At 57.5% G+C, this 18624-nt stretch overlaps 1 protein-coding gene across 5 annotated transcripts in view; it reads left to right on the forward strand.

The window, feature by feature from the left end:
- The window catches only part of MYH14 (myosin heavy chain 14), a 56956-nt gene extending 38949 nt beyond the window's left edge, over nucleotides 1-18007 (forward strand). For all 5 annotated transcript variants that reach the window (XM_049786995.1, XM_049786998.1, XM_049786997.1 and 2 more), the window contains 16 exons: nucleotides 720-932; nucleotides 1209-1353; nucleotides 2267-2473; nucleotides 3522-3626; nucleotides 3710-3862; nucleotides 5059-5307; nucleotides 6602-6814; nucleotides 6987-7199; nucleotides 8443-8604; nucleotides 9044-9172; nucleotides 10193-10281; nucleotides 10428-10551; nucleotides 12983-13191; nucleotides 14764-14872; nucleotides 16963-17135; nucleotides 17335-18007. In XM_049786995.1, the coding sequence (XP_049642952.1) occupies nucleotides 720-932; nucleotides 1209-1353; nucleotides 2267-2473; nucleotides 3522-3626; nucleotides 3710-3862; nucleotides 5059-5307; nucleotides 6602-6814; nucleotides 6987-7199; nucleotides 8443-8604; nucleotides 9044-9172; nucleotides 10193-10281; nucleotides 10428-10551; nucleotides 12983-13191; nucleotides 14764-14872; nucleotides 16963-17135; nucleotides 17335-17488 (2647 nt within the window). In that variant the 3' untranslated portion in view covers nucleotides 17489-18007. The remainder of the gene's footprint in view (nucleotides 1-719; nucleotides 933-1208; nucleotides 1354-2266; nucleotides 2474-3521; nucleotides 3627-3709; nucleotides 3863-5058; nucleotides 5308-6601; nucleotides 6815-6986; nucleotides 7200-8442; nucleotides 8605-9043; nucleotides 9173-10192; nucleotides 10282-10427; nucleotides 10552-12982; nucleotides 13192-14763; nucleotides 14873-16962; nucleotides 17136-17334) is intronic.
- Nucleotides 18008-18624: the final 617 nt, after the last annotated feature.

The raw sequence follows: 18624 nt of genomic DNA on the forward strand, positions 1-18624 counted from the left end.
GGGCACCCACAGGTCAGCAGAGCTACAGCTTGGAGCTGCCCTGAAGTTAAGGCATCTGAAGGTGCATTATGGGTCTGCAGCTGGTGCAAACTGATGCAAATGCTCCTGCCCCTCGAGGCACCGCCAGAACCTCTGTCCTCTCAGCGGTAGCCCAGAATAGGGGTGGCTGGGGCTGGGATGATAGCATAGTGGTAGGGTGTTTGCCTTGCACACGGCCAACCCAAGATGGACCCAGGTTTGATCTCCAGCATCCCATATGGTCCCCGAAGCCTGCCAGGAGTGATTTCTGGGTGCAGAGTCAGGAGTAACCCCTGAGTGCTGCTGAGTGTGGCCCCAAAAACTAAAACAGACAGACAAAATCAGGGTGGCTGAGCCCAAAGCGCCAGGGGGAGGCTGGGGTTTGCTTCAAGTCAGTCAGTGCTGCTCCCAGCTTGGGTGGATTGAGACCGGGCTTCACGGAAGCTCTGCTAGCTGCTCAGACTCCGCTCCTGGCACCTGGGCCAGTTCTTCTTTTTTCGGTGCCTCAGTTTCCACATTTGGCTTTGCAAGAATGAGCCGGCATGAGGCTAGAACTCAGTCTGATATCCCGGGATCATAGTCACAGCCCGGCCCGTTTCACGGCCAACAGTTATGGAGGCCATGAGGATGGAATCCCAGGACTGCCCCACTTCCTGTCTCCTAGTGGTAGGAGCACCCCATTAATGCTTCCTTCTCCGCAGGGTGGAAGAGGAAGGAGGGGCCAGGGCCCAAATGCTCAAGTCGCTGCGGGAGGTGCAGGCCGGCCTGGCCGAGACCCAGGAGGACCTGGAGGCCGAGCGCGCAGCCAGGGCCAAGGCGGAGAAGCAGCGCCGGGACCTGGGCGAGGAGCTGGAGGCGCTGCGGGGGGAGCTGGAGGACACGCTGGACTCGACCAACGCTCAGCAGGAGCTCCGGTGAGGCCCGGCGACACGCACCCCGAGTTGGCATGGGGCACAGAGTGGAGTCGCTTGTGGCGGGGTGATCCGTGTTTTCCTAAACCATGTTCTCAGGAGGTGGGCCAGAAAGATGTCCTTTCAGAATGGGCTTTTGAGATAGAGTTTTGAAGTATGTATGGGAGTTTTATTCAACACCCCAGTGAGGCAGAAGCAACAATCGGGCGCCTGCTCGGGAGTCCCTGTCGCCTTCTGCTCTGAAATTCTGTGTCCTGTTCACCAATTCCCCACTCAAAGGTCTAAGAGGGAGCAAGAGGTGACAGAACTGAAGAAGACTCTGGAGGAGGAGACGCGCATTCACGAGGTGACGGTGCAGGAATTGAGGCAGCGGCACGGCCAGGCAGTTGGGGAACTCACGGAGCAGCTGGAGCAAGCTCGGAGGGTACGTGGAGGCTGGGTGGCACCGGGGGGGTGGGTAGGGTGGGGGCATGCGTGGCAGTAACTGTCTGGTCCCACCGCTCTCCTCACATGTGGGCTGTGCCTGTCATCTGTGTGTCTTGGATGGCTTCATCACAGCCTTGACCAGAGGGAAGAGTGATCTGAGAAAAGTGCTCTGAGAGAACAGTGCTCCAAAGAGCAGTTTCTGCACACATGAAGTTCAGGCGCTTTTGCTCCTCCTGGAGACCCAGAGTGAACAAACCCTGCCAATATGTCCTCCAGCCCTCTCAGTAGGAGAAAACAGGATGAACCCACATTCATAGCTCTGGGGCAGTATGAGCTATAAAATGGAAGAGGAGGGGCCAGAGCAATTGCACAGTGGCAGGGCATTCGTCTTGAACACGGCTGACCTGGGACGGACCCAGGTTCAATCCTCAACATTCCATATAGTCCCCTGAGCCTGCCAGGAGTGATTTCTGAATGCAGAGCCAGAAGTAATCCCTGAGTGGTGATAGGTTTGACCCAAAACCAACAACAACAATAAAACCAGAGGGGTTCAAGGGGCTGGGCTAAGGAATTTCTTGTTTATTTTTTGGGGGCCACATCCAGCAGTGCTCAGCGGCTACTCTTGGCTCTGTGCTCAGAAATGATTTCTGGCAGGCTCAGAGGTGGTTAAGTTAGAAGGTACAGCCTATTCAGAGCCAGAGACTTGAGGGAGCTCCCGGGTTGGATCCCCGGCATCCCATGTGGTCCCCCGAGCCTGCCTGGAGTGATCCCTGAGCACAGAGCCAGAGGCAAGCCCTGAGCACTGCTGGGTGTGTCCTGAAAACCAAAGCCACAAACCCAGAGAGGGGAAGGAGGGTCGAACCCAAACTCTGGGTGCCCCGAACCCCACTCTCGCTGTCCCGCACCTCCAGGGCAGAGCCGCGTGGGAGAAGACCCGTGGGGCACTGGAGGCCGAGGTGGCCGAGCTGCGGGCGGAGCTGGGCACGCTACACACAGCCCGGCAGGAAGCGGAGCAGAAACGCCGGCGCCTCGAGTCACAGCTGCAGGACGCACAGGGACGCGCGGGTGATGTGGAGCGGGGCCGTGGGGAGGCCGTGGAGAAGCTGCAGCGTGTCCAGGTGAGTGGGGCCGGCCCTCTGTGGTGGGGACTCCGTGTCTAGTGCTCAGCGACCCCTGCCAGCATCTCTCCCGCCTGGACTATGGGGCGGGGCTCTCAGAGCTTCCCTGGTGCTTGGGGGGGAGACTAAGGCCAGGCAGGTCCACAATCTAAACACCCCGCCCCAGAAAGTGCATTTCTTGTGTTTGGTTTTATTTGTAAGCCACAACTCACCGGCGATGCTTAGAATTTACTCCTGGTGGCTCTGGGCTTTGAAATATTTCATGGTGATGCTCGGAGAACATGTGGGATGCCGGGGATCGAACTCAGGTGGACACATGTAAGGCAAACGCCTTCCTCGCTGTGCTGTCGCTCAGGCCCGCCTTTTCGTTTCTGGGACTCAAAGAGACAGAGAACTGAGAGGAAAATTAAACTTTTCAGTTTCCAGGGCCAACAAGAAAGGAGAGAACGCATTTGCCCTGCATGGGGCTGACCAGGTTCGAATCCCCTCACCATGGATATTTCTCTGAGCACCTCCAGGAGTTCACTCCTGAGTACCACAACAGGAACAGTCCATGTGCACTTCTGAGTTTGCAAGGCACACACAGACACACTTAACAAAAATGTTTTTGGGGGCCAAAGTGTTAGCACAGTGGTAGAACGTTTGCCTTGTATGTAGCCGAACCAGGATGGACCTGGGTTCGATTCCTGGGATCCCATATGGTCCCCTGAGGCTGCCAGAAGTGATTTCTAAGCTCAGAGCCAGGAGTAACCCCTGAGCACCACTGGGTATGACCCAAAAACAAACACAAACAAGAACAAAAAAAAAGAAAAAGAAAACAAAAGTGGCCTTTGGGATTGAGCGATTACACAGTGGGGAGGGCGTTTGTCTTGCACTCAGCCAACCCGAGTTTGATTCCTGACAGCCCATATGATCCCCAAGCCTGACGGGAGATTTCTGGGCCCAGAGCCAGAAGGGACCCCTGAGCACCGCCCGAAGTGATCCCTGCCTGCAGAGGGATGTGGCTCAGTGGTGGGGGACCTGACAGCCAGGTATCCCTTCCCTGCAGGCGGAGCTGGAGTCCATGACAGGGGCTCTGAGCGAGGCGGAGTCCAAGGCCATCCGGCTGAGCAAGGAGCTGACCAGCGCTGGGGCCCAGTTGCGGGACAGCCAGGTAACCCCGCGCCGCAGGCCCTTTGCTCCAGGTCCTGCCCCACGCCATCCTCCCCGCACCCTGACTTTCCCCTCCTGCTGCAGGAGATGCTAGACGAGGAGACCCGCCTGAAGCACGCAGCCGAGGCCCGGGCTCGGGCTCTGAGTGCGGAGGCCACAGGGCTACGAGAGCAGCTGGAGGAGGAAGCAGCGGCTCGGGAGCGTGCGGAGCGGGAGCTGCAGACGGCTCAGGCCCAGGTGAGGTGCTGGAGCTGGGCCGAGCCCCAAAAGTGTGCCACCCGTGGCCCAGGGTGCGCCCACAGCCCCCTCCCCAATCCCCGGGTACATCCTGCCTTTATGCTCCTCCCTTGTGGTTGGGCCCCACCCTGGCTAGCTGCCTAGAACTCGGGGTGCTCTTTAGGAGGTGCTCTCTCCATTGCCTTTAGCTGAAACAAGGCTCAGCTCCCCTTTTTCCTTCCTCCAAAAAAACTATTTTCAGGGGCCAGAGTGATAGCACAGCAGAAGGGTGTTTACCTTACACACTGCAGACCCTGGATGGACCCAGGTTCGATTTCCAGCATCCCATAGGGTTCCCCAAACCTGCCAGGAATGATTTCTGAGTGCAGAGCCAAGTGGAACCCCTGACCACTGCCAGCTATGGCCCCAAAACCAAAAACCAACCAAACAAAAAGGCTATTTAATAGTACAGCAGAGCTTGCCTGGCTCAAGGCCCACCTAGGTTCTAGCTCCAGCATCCATAGGGTCTCTGGGGCCTGAGCATCGAATGTGGCCCCAAAAAATGCACAAACGGGGGGCCGGAGAGATAGCATGGAGATAAGGCATTTGCCTTGCATGCAGAAGGATGGTGGTTCGAATCCCGGCATCCCATATGGTCCCCAAGCCTGCCTGGAGTGATTTCTGAGCGTAGAGCCAGGACTAACCTCTGAGTGCTGCCAGGTGTGACCCCCTAAACAAACAAACAAACAAACAAACAGGTTCCTGAGTTGTGCCTTCAGCTGTTCCCTGCCCGCTAGGCACACAAAGCCCTTCCCCTCCCCTGTCCCTGCTCCTAGCTGGCCCACCCAGTCTCCCATCCACCTGGGAGATTCTGAAAAGGGGGACCCTCTCCAAGACATAGCTCAGTGAAAGGCTGCCCTGAGGGGAGGTGCCCCGAGAAATACCCATGGAGGGAAAACATGGTGGCTGCAGGACAGATGGTGGTTTCTTCTCTAAAAATGGCAAACTATGATGCATGCCTCAAGACCCACCTCAAATGCCCCTCTCTGTCCAGTAAGTCTCAACCAGAATCTTTCATTGGCTTCTCAGCACCATCCTCGGTGCTGCCCACAGTAATGCCAGTCTCGGAGGGTGCTGTTACTCAGTGCCACGGGGACAGTGAGAGAGTCGGGTCTCAGACACAGACACCGTGTCCCCACTGTCCCCGTCCTCCCCAGCTGTCTGAGTGGCGGCGGCGCCAGGAGGAGGAGACGAGCGCACTGGAAGCTGGCGAGGAGGCCCGGCGCCGGGCAGCCCGCGAAGCCGAGACCTTGGCCCAGCGCCTGACCGAGAAGACGGAGGTGGCCGAGCGGCTGGAGCGGGGCCGGCGGCGGCTGCAGCAGGAGCTGGACGACGCCACGGTGGACCTGGAGCAGCAGCGTCAGCTCGTGGCCTCCCTGGAGAAGAAGCAGCGCAAGTTCGACCAGGTGCCCCCCGGGGATCCCCGAGCACTGGCACTGGGCTCATGGGTGGGAAGGCTCCGGCTACTGTGAATGTGGGGGGTGACAGCGGCTAGAGCTAGAGCACGGCAGGGAGTTTGCCTTGCACAGGGATGACCAGGGTTCAGTCCCTGGCCTCCCGGCTGGCCCTCAGAGTATGATTGGGTGTGGCTCAAAACAAAAACATTAAAATTTAAAAAATGTGAGATCACAGAGGCTGGAGCAATAGGACAGCAGGACAGAGGGTTATAGGGTACACCACGCCCACCAGGTATGGTCCGGGAGCACTATCAGAAGTGATCCCTGAGGGGCTAGAATGGTGATGCAGTGGTAGGGCGTTTGCCTTGCATGCAGCTAACTTAGGACGGATCCTGGTTCAAACCTCAGTGTCCATATGGTCCCCCAAGCCAGGAGTGATTTCTGAGCACATAGCCAGGAGTAAACCCTGTCACTGGCTGTGGGCAAAAAACAACAACAACAAAAGGAATAATCCTTGAGCACAGAGCCAGGAGTCACTCTCCTCCTCTTTCCAAAGGTTATGTAGGGGCATCTGTTTATATGTGAGTGGTGGTGGGGTTCTGAGGTCACACACCACAGTGCTCTGTAATGGAGGGGTTGGCTGTCTGTCCATCTGTTCGTCTGTCCATCCATTTGCCCATCTTTCTGTCTATCCATCTGCCTGTCCGTTTGTCCATCTGTCCGTCTGTTTGTTGTCCTGTCTCATTCTTCCAGGCCTCTGATCCGGCGCCTGCCTCACCCATCTGTCTATCTGTCCATCTCTATTTGTCCATCCATCGCCTGATCCTTTATCCACCTGCCCATCCATCTGTTCATCCATTCCATCCATCTGTCCCATCAGTCTGTCCATCCACCTGTCCCCATTCATCCATCTGCCTGTCTGTCCATCTGTTCATCCATCTGCCCATATATTTCATCTGTCCATCCATCCTTCTGTCCGTTCGTCCTTCTCTCTGTCCATCCATTCCATCCGTCTGTCCATCCATTTTATCTGCTCGTTTGCGCATCTGTCCATCCATCCATTTGCCTGTCTGTCCGTACATCTATCTGTGCACCATCTGTCCATCCATTCGTGTGTCCAACTGTCCACCCATCCATCTATCTGCCCGTCTGCCTGTCCATTTGTCCATCTGTCCATCCATCTGCCCGCCTGTCTGTGCATGCATCTGTCTGTCCACCCATCATTCCGCCCATTCGCCTGTCCATCTGTCTGCCCGTCCATCCACCCCTCCAGGCCTCTTCTGACCCCCTGCCCACCCCGCAGCTGCTGGCGGAGGAGAAGGCGGCGGCGCTGCGGGCGCTGGAGGAGCGGGAGCGCGTGGAGGCCGAGGGCCGCGAGCGCGAGGCCCGGGCGCTGTCGCTGGCGCGAGCACTGGAGGAGGAGCAGGAGGCGCGGGAGGAGCTGGAGCGGCAGAACCGGACGCTGCGGGCCGAGCTGGAGGCGCTGCTGAGCAGCAAGGACGACGTGGGCAAGAGCGTGAGCACCTGGCCGGGCCGGGGTGGGCCGGGGTGCGGGAGACGCGTGCAGGGCAGCGAACAGGGGGACACGCGGGGTGGGAAGGAGCGCGGGAGGCCCCGCCCAACCCAGGAGGGCTTCTAGGAGGCGGCAGCGGCGGAAGTCGGGGTGCTCTGCTCCCCCCCCCCCGCAGGTGCACGAGCTGGAGCGCGCGCGCCGGGTGGCCGAGCAGGCGGCGGGCGAGCTGCGGACGCAGGTGACGGAGCTGGAGGACGAGCTGGCGGCGGCCGAGGACGCCAAGCTGCGCCTGGAGGTGACGGTGCAGGCGCTCAAGGCGCAGCACGAGCGGGACCTGCAGGGCCGCGACGAGGCGGGCGAGGAGCGACGGCGCCAGCTGGCCAAGCAGGTGGGGGCCCCGCCCGCAGGGATCGGGGCGGGGGACCCCGAGATCCGGCCCCCGAGGACCCACCAAAAGCCCTTTGCAGCTCCCCCCCAGGACCATGCGCCTGCCCGGACATGCGCAGTGCAGTTTCCAACCGGACAATGCAGTCCTTACCTCGCGCCCTGACATGCGCAGTACTGAGTCCTCACCTGGACATGCGCAGTCCACAACCCCACACTCTGACATGACATGCGCAGTGCAGTCTTCACGGGCATATTCAGGGCACAACCTGCAGCCTGACATGCGCAGTCCACACCCCGCACCCTGATATGAGCAGTACTAGTCCTCACCCGGACACGTGCAAGCCGCACCCCACATCCTGACATGCGCAGTTTACACAGTTCGCACCTAGACATGCGCAATCCATGCCTTGCATTCTGACATGCGCAGTGTATACACTGCCGCACTTGCTATGTATAGTTTCTTTTCTCACCCGGACATGTGCAGTCTACAACGTGCACTCTGACATGCGCAGTGCAGTCTTCACGGACATGCACCGTCCAGAACCGCATTCTGACATGCGTAGTACTCAGCCCTCACCCTGACATGCGCAGTTCGCTGACGCCCTCACCCCCCCCCATCGCCCTGACATGCGTAGTGCGCAGCCTCCAGCACCCCTCCCTCCTATCTCAGCCATCCCTCGGGGAAGCTCCCCCACTCAGTGCTCACATGCCCTCATTCCTCATCCCAGCTCCTTGCACCACTTTTCCATCATAATTGGGGCTGGAGCGTGAGCACAGCAGGAAGGGCACTTGCTTTGCATGTGACCGACCCGAGTTCTATCCCAGGCATCCCATAGGGTTCCCCCCCACCCCAGCACTGCCAGGTCTGGCCGGAGACCACAGAAGCAAACAAACAAATCAAGACACATCACACACAGATCTTGCTGCACCCTCTGTCCGCATGGCCCTGCTGTTCCCTCCCCCGGCCTGTCTACACCCCTCCGTGCACTAGGCCATTAGCCTGAAGCCTCCCGTGTCCCCCATTTCTTAGGGGGAGAGGAACTGGGGGTGCTGGTGGGCTCCGTCCATAAATCCCCCAGGACTACCTGGGGCCAGCCTCAGGCCAGCAACCCCAGGGCCTTGGACAGGGCCGGCTCAGAAGGGAAAGGCGCTTCCAGACTCTGATGCAGGGGGCCCGGTGGGGAGGGCGGGGACCCCAGAAGGACCAGCTCTGACCCCTGAGCCTGTCCTTGGGACCCCCCCAGCTCCGGGACGCCGAGGTGGAGCGCGATGAGGAGCGCAAGCAGCGCGCCCTGGCCCTGGCGGCGCGCAAGAAGCTGGAGTCGGAGCTGGAGGAGCTGAAGGCGCAGATGGACTCGGCCGGGCAGGGCAAGGAGGAGGCCGTCAAGCAGCTCCGCAAGATGCAGGTGGGCTGGGTGGCACCCGCGCTCCCCAAGGCCGTCGTTCTCTCTCTTGGGTTTTGGGGCCACACTCGGTGGTGATCAGGACTGACCCCTGGCTCCTGGTGGTGCTTGGGGGTTCGTTTGGGATGCTGGGATCAAACCGGAGGCGGCCACATATTAGGCAAACGCTCTCCCCGCCCGCTTTGCAGTCGCTCCGGCCCCATCTTCTTTAGTCTTTGAAATGGAATCTAGGCCAGGGTCCCTCCGCCATTATGGAGATTGCACCTGCTTGTTGAACGTATAGTCCCTTGAGCCCCAGCAGGAATGCTCCCTGGGCGCGGAGCCTGGAGCCAAAGTTGGGAGTGAACCCCGAAAGTCGAAAGTCGAGGTGGGAGGGCGTGGGAGGCCTGGCCAGGCCCATAGCCCCTTCCTTCCATCCCACCCGATGCTTCCTCGCACCCAGGCCCAGATGAAGGAGCTGTGGCGGGAGGTGGAGGAGACGCGCACGTCCCGCGAGGAGATCTTCGCCCTCAACAAGGACGGCGAGAAGCGCCTCAAAGGGCTGGAAGCCGAGGTGCTGCGGCTGCAGGAGGTGAGGACGGTGGGCGGGGCCGGACTGGGTTCCTGTGGGCGTGGCCTCGCATGGAGGCCCCCTGGTGGGCGGGGCTCTTGAGTCTGGGGGTCCTGATAGGTGGAATATCCGTGGTGGGCGTGGCCTGTAGGCCCTGTGGGCGGGGCCGTGAGTTCTAGTGGATGGGGTCTCAAGGGCTGGCATTCTGGTGGGCGGGGCCAGAGCCGGAGTCTGATGGGCGGAGCAGGACTTAGAGTCCTGGCGGGCGGGGCCAGGCCTAATCCTGGTGGGCAGGGTCAGAGTCCTGGTGGGCGTGGCCCTGCTCGCTCTGGCATCCTAGAAGGTGGGCGGGGCCTGTTGGTCCTATAGGCGGGGCTATGAGTCCTGGAGTCCTGGTGGGTGGTCTCAAGGCCCTAGTCTGTGGTGTGGCCTGAAGGTGGGCGGGGCTCCGAGGTCTGGATATTCGATGGGCGTGGCCTTATAGCTTTGTGGGCGGGGCTCTGGGTTCTAGAGTCTTGGTGGGTGGGGTGTCAAGGTCTTGTGGGCTGGACTCCGAGGCTTGGAGAGTTAGTGGGCGGGGCTCTGAATACTGGCGTCTTGGTGGGCTTGGTCTGAAGGCCCAGAGTCTTGGTGGGTGTGGTCTGAAGGGTTTGTGGGCGTGTTTTGTGGACGGGGCTCTGGGTACTGGCTTCTCAGTGGGCGGGGCTTTGAGTGCTGGAGTCTCAGTGGGCGTGGTCTTGCGGTCTTTGTGGGTGGGTCTAAAGGGTTGGTGGGTGGAGCACACCTAGTGGATGGGGCTCTGGGGTCTGGAGTCTCGGTGGGCAGAGTCTCAAGGCCCAGGGTCTCGGTGGATGGGGCCTGCCAGGTGGCATCCCGGAGGTGGGCACAGGGCAGCAGTAAGGCCCAGACAGGCCGCACCTACGGGCCGAATCGCTGCAGTTCTCTGGTCCGCGACTGTGGGGACCACCCCGGGCCTCAAGGTCCCTCGCCTGGCCCCCCCTTTCCTGCCTCCACCCCCTGATCGCCTCTCCGACCCCCCAGGAACTGGCCGCCTCGGACCGTGCCCGGCGCCAGGCCCTGCAGGAGCGGGACGAGATCGCAGACGAGGTGGCCAACGGCAGCCTGAGCAGGTGCCTGTCGTGTCCCCGGAGGGGCCTGGGGGGGGGCCCTCTCCCGCCTGGGCCTGGCCGGCCTCCCCCTACCTCCCTCCCCTCCCCGGCCGGATTCTGGTTCCGATTCTGATTCTGATCCCTCCCGGTTCCGACTCCCACCCCAGGGCAGCCCTCCTGGAGGAGAAGCGCCAGCTGGAGGGGCGCCTGGCACAGATGGAGGAGGAGCTGGAGGAGGAGCAGAGCAACGCCGAGCTGCTGGGCGACAGATACCGCAAGCTGCTCCTGCAGGTCAGCTTTTGCAAAAGTCAGGGGCTCTCTGTCTCTCTGTCTCTCTTCATCTCTGTCTCTTTCCATCTCTGTCTCTGTCTCTCTCCATCCGTCTCTATCTCTCTCTGTCTCTGCCCCTCTGTCTCTCTCTGTTTCTGTCCCTGTCTCTGTGTTTCTCTGTCTCTATCCCTCTGTCTCTGTGTCTCTCTGTCTCTGTCCCTCCGTCATTGTCTCTCTGTCTCTCGCTGTCTCTGTCTCTCTCTGTCTCTGTGTCACACATACACATATATACAGAGTCTGCATCTCTGCTGTTGGCAAGAAAATGCCATGTTCAGGCCAGACACCTCAAGGGGGCAGACTATCATCAGATGAAGCAACGGTCCCTTTTTACGCTTTCTCTCTCTTTTTACTTTATTTTGTTCTTGGGGACCCACCCAGTGGTGCTTAGAGCTGATTCCTGGCTCTGCCCTGGGGAATTTTGCCTGGCTTGGGAGACCCCAGCTGGTGCTGGCAAGGGAACTCTGTCTATTCGATCCCACACAAGGCAAGTGCCTTCACCCCTGTGCTGTCTCTCTGGATTGTGCCTGTGTATGATTTTGCTTGTTTGTTTTGGGGCCACACCCAGCGGGCCTCGGGGCTCACTCCTGGCTCTGAGCTCAGGAATTACTCCTAGTGGTGCTGGGGGAACCCTGTGGGATGCCGGGAATCAAACCCCGGTCAGCCGTGTTCAAGGCAAGTACAACCCCCCCCCCCCCACAATACCATCGCTCTGGCCCCACCTGTGTATGGTTGTTGTTGTTGGTTTTATTTTGGTTTTTGGTTTTTTTTTTTTTTTTGGTTTTTGGGCCACACCCGGCGGTGCTCAGGGGTTACTCCTGGCTGTCTGCTCAGAAATCGCTCCTGGCAGGCACAGGGGACCATATGGGACACCGGGATTCGAACCAACCACCTTTGGTTCTGGATCGGCTGCTTGCAAGGCAAACGCCGCTGTGCTATCTCTCCAGGCCCTGTTGTTGGTTTTTTTACAGAGAGGATTCCATGCTAGAATCTTGGGGTACAGCTGCACCATATACATCAGGAGGAACAGGGTAGCCTGGCATTTGGGGGCTAGGGAGCTGTTAGCAGAAGGAGACACAGGTTCTCTGGAGTCTGAATTCTTCACCCAGTGCCGGTGACCCCTTAAGCCACATTCTGAGTGTTCTTTCCCCATCACCCAGGATTTTTTCTCCTTCCCTTTCTCTTCCTGCGTCCCTGCCAAGCTCATCAGTCATTCCTGTGAGAGTCAGATGCTCTGAGTGTGAATCAGGCCTAGTGACTCATTTTCCCGGCGCCCCCCCTCTGCGCCCCATCCCGTTCAGTAAACAAACAGGAACACACCCCCACATCATCGTAGCTGCTGTTGCCTTTCTCACGGTGGCCCCCGCACCCCGACTCAACCCAGAGCCACAGAGAGGCTTGCGCAAAATAAAAACCAAAAAACACAAGACATGGGAACTCAGCTCCTAGAGGCTGACTCTGGACCAGCGCTGGTGGGGTGCAGTGAGGGCCCATCGGGTCAAATTGTTCTCACAGGCTCCCAGGTGATTGAGGTACAGAATGGAAGTGTGAGAACCCTCAGAATAGCCAGAGGTGCCTTTTATAGCCACACGGGTGACGGTCTTGTGGGCTCGTGAAAATAGCAAACCCCGAGCCGAAAGGTTAGAACCCAAGAGTGACGCTGTTGGTGACCTGTGGGTTGGGGGGTGGCAAAGAAACAAAAAATACAAGTTGGCATTTGCCTAGGGATGGTGGCTGAAATATCAAGCAAGGTAGGTCCTTGATAGCCCCAAGGGTGGCTGGTTTGATTCCTGGCCATGTATGAGGTCCCCTGACTCCCACCAGGACTGATCCCTAAGCACAGCCCTGAGCACCACCAGATGTGGACTCAAAAAATAATAACACACACCCCCAAAGCAGAAAACAAAACAAAACATGGCGCTGGAGCAAAAGCAGAGTGGAGAGTTTGCCTTGCACGTAGAGGACCTGGGTTCAATTCCCGGCATCTCATAGGGTCCCTCGAGCCTGCCAGGAGTTCTTTCTGAGACCAGAGCCAGGAGTAACCTCTAGTGCCACTGGGTATGGCCCCCCAGACTAAACACGAAAAAAAACATACAAACAAAACAATTAAAAGACAGGCAAAACAACACTCTTTGGGGCTAGAGAGGTAGTACAGTGGGTAAAGCACTGGATTTGATCTCTGGCACCCCATAAGCGATCCCAGGAGGGATCCCCCAAGCTTAGTGCCAGGAGTAGGCCTGAGCCTTGCGGCCCAAAACACACACAAATAAAAGGAAAAAAATTCCTTCCGCTAAGTGGAACTCGCCTAATTCTATATAGGGGGGGGGTGCACCTGGCTCTACCTCCCTCCCACCCTTCACCTTGACTGACTTCCAGTCTCACCCACCCACTGCAGGTGGAGTCCCTGACCTCAGAGCTGTCAGCCGAGCGCAGCTTCTCGGCCAAGGCGGAGAGCGGGCGTCAGCAGCTGGAGCGACAGATGCAAGAGCTCCGAGAGCGCCTGGGTGAAGAGGACGCGGGAGCCAAGGCCCGCCAGAAGATGACCATCGCCTCGCTGGAGTCCAAGCTGGCACAGGCCGAGGAGCAGCTGGAGCAGGAGACCAGGTCGGTGGGGAGACGGGGATGAACGGGGCGAGTACAGAATGGGAAGAGGATAGAATGGGACCGTGAGGTTGGGAATGGCCACTCTGGACCAGAACTGGGTGCTGGAAAGAAGGGCAAGGGTAGGCACGATGCCTCTTCAGTTGCAATACTGCAAACTAGTATTTAAAAGGGAAAGAGAGGGGCCGGAGCAGTGAGGCAAACAGTAAGGCGTCTGCCTTGCCCACGCTAGCCTAGGACAGACCACGGTTCGATCCCCCAGTGTTCCATGTGGTCCCCCAAGTCAGGAGCAATTTCTGAGCGCATAGCCAGGAGAAACCTTTGAGTGTCACTGGGCATGGCCCCAAAACAAACAAACAAACAAAATAAATAAAAGGGAAAGAGGGAGGAGAGAGAGAAAGAAGAAAAATGTGTGCCAGAAGCTGAAGTGATAGTACAGCACATAGCGTATTTGCCTTGCATGTGGCTGACCTGGGTTTGGTCCCCCATGTCCCATATGGTCCCTTGAGCCCACTAGGAGTGATTTCTGAGGGCAGAACCAGGAGTAACTCCTGAGCACCACCAAACAAAACAAAATAAAAATGTCTGCCATAGAGACAGGCAGGGAGGAAGCGAAGTGGGGGAGGGAAATATGGAGCATTGGCGGCAGGAAATGTGCTCTGCTGAAGGGAGTTGGACATTTTATGACTGAAACTCCATGAACAACTTTGTACCTATAGCTCATGATGGTTCGAAATAAATGTAAAGGAAGGAAGGAAGGAAGGAAGGAAGGAAGGAAGGAAGGAAGGAAGGAAGGAAGGAAGGAAGGAAGGAAGGAAGGAAGGAAGGAAGAGGAGTGTAACCATCCACTATAGCTGCATAACAAACACTCCCAACATTTAGGGATTTGAAACAGCAGCTCTTATTTCATTTTCTTTTATTTGTTATTGTTTTATGGGACACACCCAACAGTGCTCAGGGCTTACTTCTGGCTCTGCACTCAGGGATCACTGCTGGTGGGCATCTCATATGATCCCTAAGAACTGCTAGGAGTGATTCTTGAGTTTAGAGCCAGGAGTAAATCTCGACTGTTGGGGCTGGAGTGGTGGTGCAGCAGTAGGGCATTTGCCTTGCACTCGGCTGACCCAGAATGGACTGCGGTTCGATCCCCCAGCGCCCCATATGGTCGCCCAAGCCAGGAGCAATTTCTAAGCGTATAGCCAGGAGTAACCCCTGAGCGTCACCGGGTGTGGCTCAAAAACAAAAAAAAGAAAAAAATTCCTGACTGTTGCCAGGTATGGGAAGGAAAGAAATAGAGGAATGAAGGATGGGAGGGAGGGAGGGAAGGAAGACTGGAAGGAAAGAAATAAGGAAGCAATGAAGGAGGGAAGTGGAAGGAGAGAAAAAGGGAAAGGAGCAAAAGAAGGAAGGAAAGCAGGGAAAAAAGAATGAAGGAAAGGAACAGAAGAAGAAAGAGGGAAGGAAGAGAGAAAGGAAGAAGGAAAAAGAGAGGGAAGAAAAGAGACCTTCACTCAGCTATGGGGCTGCCACAACAGCCAAGTGAGGCCTCACCCCTGCCTGTCCTGTGCCCTCCAGGGAGCGCATCCTCTCCGGGAAGCTGGTCCGCAGGGCTGAGAAACGGCTGAAGGAGGTGGTGCTCCAGGTGGAGGAGGAGCGGAGGGCGGCCGACCAGCTCCGTGACCAGGTGAGCAGCTGGGCCCACTCCCCAAGGACTGTGCTCCAAGGACAGAACAAGGGGCTTCCAGGGGGCTGGAGTCCAAGCTACTCTGAGACCTGGAAAATCGGGAATCCGGGGGAAATCCTGCTAGGAACTGAGACTCCAGGAAAGGGCAGACACCCAATCTAAAGATGGTAGTGCAGAGCAAAATAATAGCCTGTTCATCCAGCAGACATGGCGCCTCACACCCTGTGGAATAAAATTGGGGGAGGTATTTCTGGGCCACACCTAGCAGCATTCAGAGATTCCTTCCAGTTCTGTGCTCAGAAATCACTTCTGGTAGTGCTCCGGAGACCTGATGGGATGCCAGGCATCGAATCTGTGTTGGCTGAGTTCAAGGCAAACACCCTCTCTGCTATGCTATTGCTCGGCCCCGTAGAATAATTTGATTTCTGCCAGTTCTTGAGATTGGTCCCATGATTTCTCCCCTTCTTCAAGGGAAACTATGGAGACACATAAAGGAGAAGTAAGTAAATAGGGCTGGAGCGTTTGCACAACAGGAGGACACTTGTCTTGTATGTGGCCAACCCATATTCAGTCTTCAGCAGCTTATGGTCCCTTGAGCTCTGCCAATTGGGGGTGATCCCTGAGAGCACAGCCAAGAGGAACCCCTGAGCATCACCAGGTGTGGCCCCCAAATCAAAACCTAAACAAAGTGAAGTGATGATCTCAAAACAATTTAATAAGAGATGAAGGGGCTGGAGAGATATCATAGTGGTGTTTGCCTTGCAAGCAGCCAACCCAGGACCTAAGGTTGTTGGTTCGAATCCTGGCATCCCATATGATCCCCCGTGCCTGCCAGGAGCTATTTCTGAGTAGACAGCCAGGAGTAACACCTGAGCACTGCTGGGTGTGGCCCAAAAACAACAAAAAAAAAAAGATGAAGAGAAGAGAAGAGAAGAGAAGAGAGAGAGAGAGAGAGAGAGAGAGAGAGAGAGAGAGAGAGAGAGAGAGAGATATGGTGGGCCCAGAAAGATAGCACATCGGGGAGGGCATTTGCCTTGCCCATGGCCAACCCATTGGGTCCCATGAGCACTGTGAAGAATAACCCTTGAGTGCAGAGCCAAGAGTAACCTCTTGGTTACCGGGTATGGCCCAAAACAAACCAACAAAAAGTGTGGCTTGGGGCCAAGAGGACAACTGGAGACATCAATAGGTCATGCCTGTAAAGGAAACCCAAGTTCAGTTCCCCAACATACCAGATGTAGCATGGAGGACCTGAGCACTGCCTGGCATGATGGTGGTGGCCCCAGACCTTAGTGTTGAACCATCCAGTCTGGTTTTTCAAGTATGGATGGGGGTGTTGACCACTAAGCATAGCTAAAGAGATGCCCTCACCCTTTTGAAAAAAAATAATAATAATAAGGTCTCATTCCCACATCAGCCCCATTTTACATGGGAGGAAACAGAAACTATAAAAGGGAATAGAGGGGCCGGGCGGTGGCGCTAGGGGTAAGGTGCCTGCCTTGCCTGCGCTAGCCTAGGACGGACCGCGGTTCGATCCCCCGGCGTCCCATATGGTCCCCCAAGAAGCCAGGAGCAACTTCTGAGCTCATAGCCAGGAGTAACCCCTGAGCGTCACAGGGTGTGGCCCAAAAACCAAAAAAAAAAAAGGGAATAGAATTTGTACCACATTGTTCCCTGAATGGATTACTGGGGTGATTTGACCGAACTCTGTGCCCTTAAAAGCTCAGCAGAGGGGCCTGAGCAATAGCACAGCGGGGAGGGCACTTGCCTTCAAGCTGCCAAACTGGGCTTTGGTTCCTACTTAAGTTCTACTTAGGGAGAGGTGATGTCAGGGCTCGGTTCTGTGGGGCCTGGAATGAGAGACCAGGGAGAATCACTCCCCAAATGGGCCCCGAGTCGGGAGGGACAACAGAGGGACAGAACCAGTCCATGTCCTACATGGGTCCATCTTCTGTCAAGGGGGTGGAAATGTCTGAGGCAAGTGGAGAGGCCGAGGCTGGGCAGGTGAATGGGTAGAAAGTTCTGGGCCCCTCGCTGAGGGGATGAAGTCCACACCAGAAGGGTGACCCCACTCTCCTGGACCCCTCAAGTTGGAGAAGGGGAACCTGCGGATGAAGCAGCTGAAGAGGCAGGTGGAAGAGGCCGAGGAAGAGGCGTCCCGGGCCCAGGCGGGCCGAAGGCGGCTGCAGCGGGAGCTGGAAGACATCACAGAGTCCAACGAGTCCATGAACCGAGAGGTGGTCACGCTCAGAAACCGGCTCCGGTAGGGCCCAGGGGAGCAGCTGTGTGTTAGGGGAGTGGGTGTGGAGACTGTGAGAATAGGGTGAGGGAAGGTACCCGAGACACACCACGGGTTCTCTTCCTTTCTGCCCTATTTCTCGGGGTGACTTTTCTCCCTAGAGGCATCCCCCCTCTATCCTACTGTCCCCTATCTCCATCTCCACTTCCCTGTCTCCCCACAGCCGCGGACCTCTCACCTTCACCACCCGCACAGTGCGTGAAGTCTTCCACTTGGAGGAGGGCGTAGCATCGGACGAGGAGGTCGACGAGGCGAATCCGGGGGCCTCACCAGTAGCCCCAGAGCCTGAGGGACCCCCCGCCGCCCAGCCCCAGTGACCGTACCCCCTGCTTGGGCCCCATTCGGAGGTGCAGAGGCCTGTTCTACGCATCTGCCCTTTTGGACTTCGGAAACGGGGCCAGGCCAACACCACTGCACTTATCACCCTACAGGGCGGCTGGGCCCCCCAAGACTCCTTGTGCCCCCCTCGACACAGAGGAAGGGCCAGTCACGAAGCAAGGCCTGGGTTTCATTATCTCCCCCTCTCGGGAGGCAGTGTGGGTGTGGTGATAAGTTGAGGTTCCCCTTCTGGCTCCCTTTCCGTGGTGAATGAATACGGTTCTTATTAGGGTGCACAGATTCCCTGTACCCCCAAACAGGGCTTCCCGTGCCCCTTCCCCCTCGCTTCACCTCTGGGTATCTCTAACCCCCAAAATTCTGAGCAGCCACTGTCTGCACCCCCAAAGCTCTGCCATCTTTTGCAGAGGAGTAAATTAAAGGGGGGGTCTCCCCTCAGACCCTTCTCTCCAGGGACCCCGTCTGGCTCTGGCAAAAATAAACTTCAGTTCCAGACCTTCTCCTTGTGGCTGTTGGTCTTGCTGCATGGGCAGGTGAGGGTATTGTGGGGGGCTCTGATAGGCCAGGGGAACCCCGATCTCCATTGGCCTCTGGTGGGTGTGAATTCACTTCCCCTCACCCAGCCACCCTCAGAGGAGGTGGGTATGATCTCTGCAATCCAGTTGGGGGTGTGGTCGGTCTGCCCAGGCACCCTGCTACGGGATGCGGGACTTGGGGGGGGGTGTCACCTCGCTCTCAGCACACCCAGGAACTGGAGATTTTGTTTTCTAGCCTCCCCCCAACAATACCCAGCAGAAAGGACCCTTCACACTCTGTGAAATGACTCCACCACCTCAACCACTCATTTATTTGCCACACTCAGCGGTGCTCAGGGGGACACTATGGGATGTGCCAGCAATTGAACTCGGGACCACTGGTGTAAATCATGTGCCCTCCCCGATGAACCATCACTCTCACCCTTTAAACTCATTGACAGAGGGGCCAGAGAGAGAGCACAGCGGTAGGGTGTTTGCCTTGCATGCAGCCAACCCAGGACAGACCTGGGTTCTATTCCTGGCATCCCCTATGGTCCCCCCTGAGCCTGCCAGGAACGATTTCTGAGCGCAGAGCCAGGAGT

This window comes from Suncus etruscus, chromosome 14, assembly GCF_024139225.1.
Source record: "Suncus etruscus isolate mSunEtr1 chromosome 14, mSunEtr1.pri.cur, whole genome shotgun sequence".
In the NCBI taxonomy this organism is placed as follows: Eukaryota; Metazoa; Chordata; class Mammalia; order Eulipotyphla; family Soricidae; genus Suncus; species Suncus etruscus.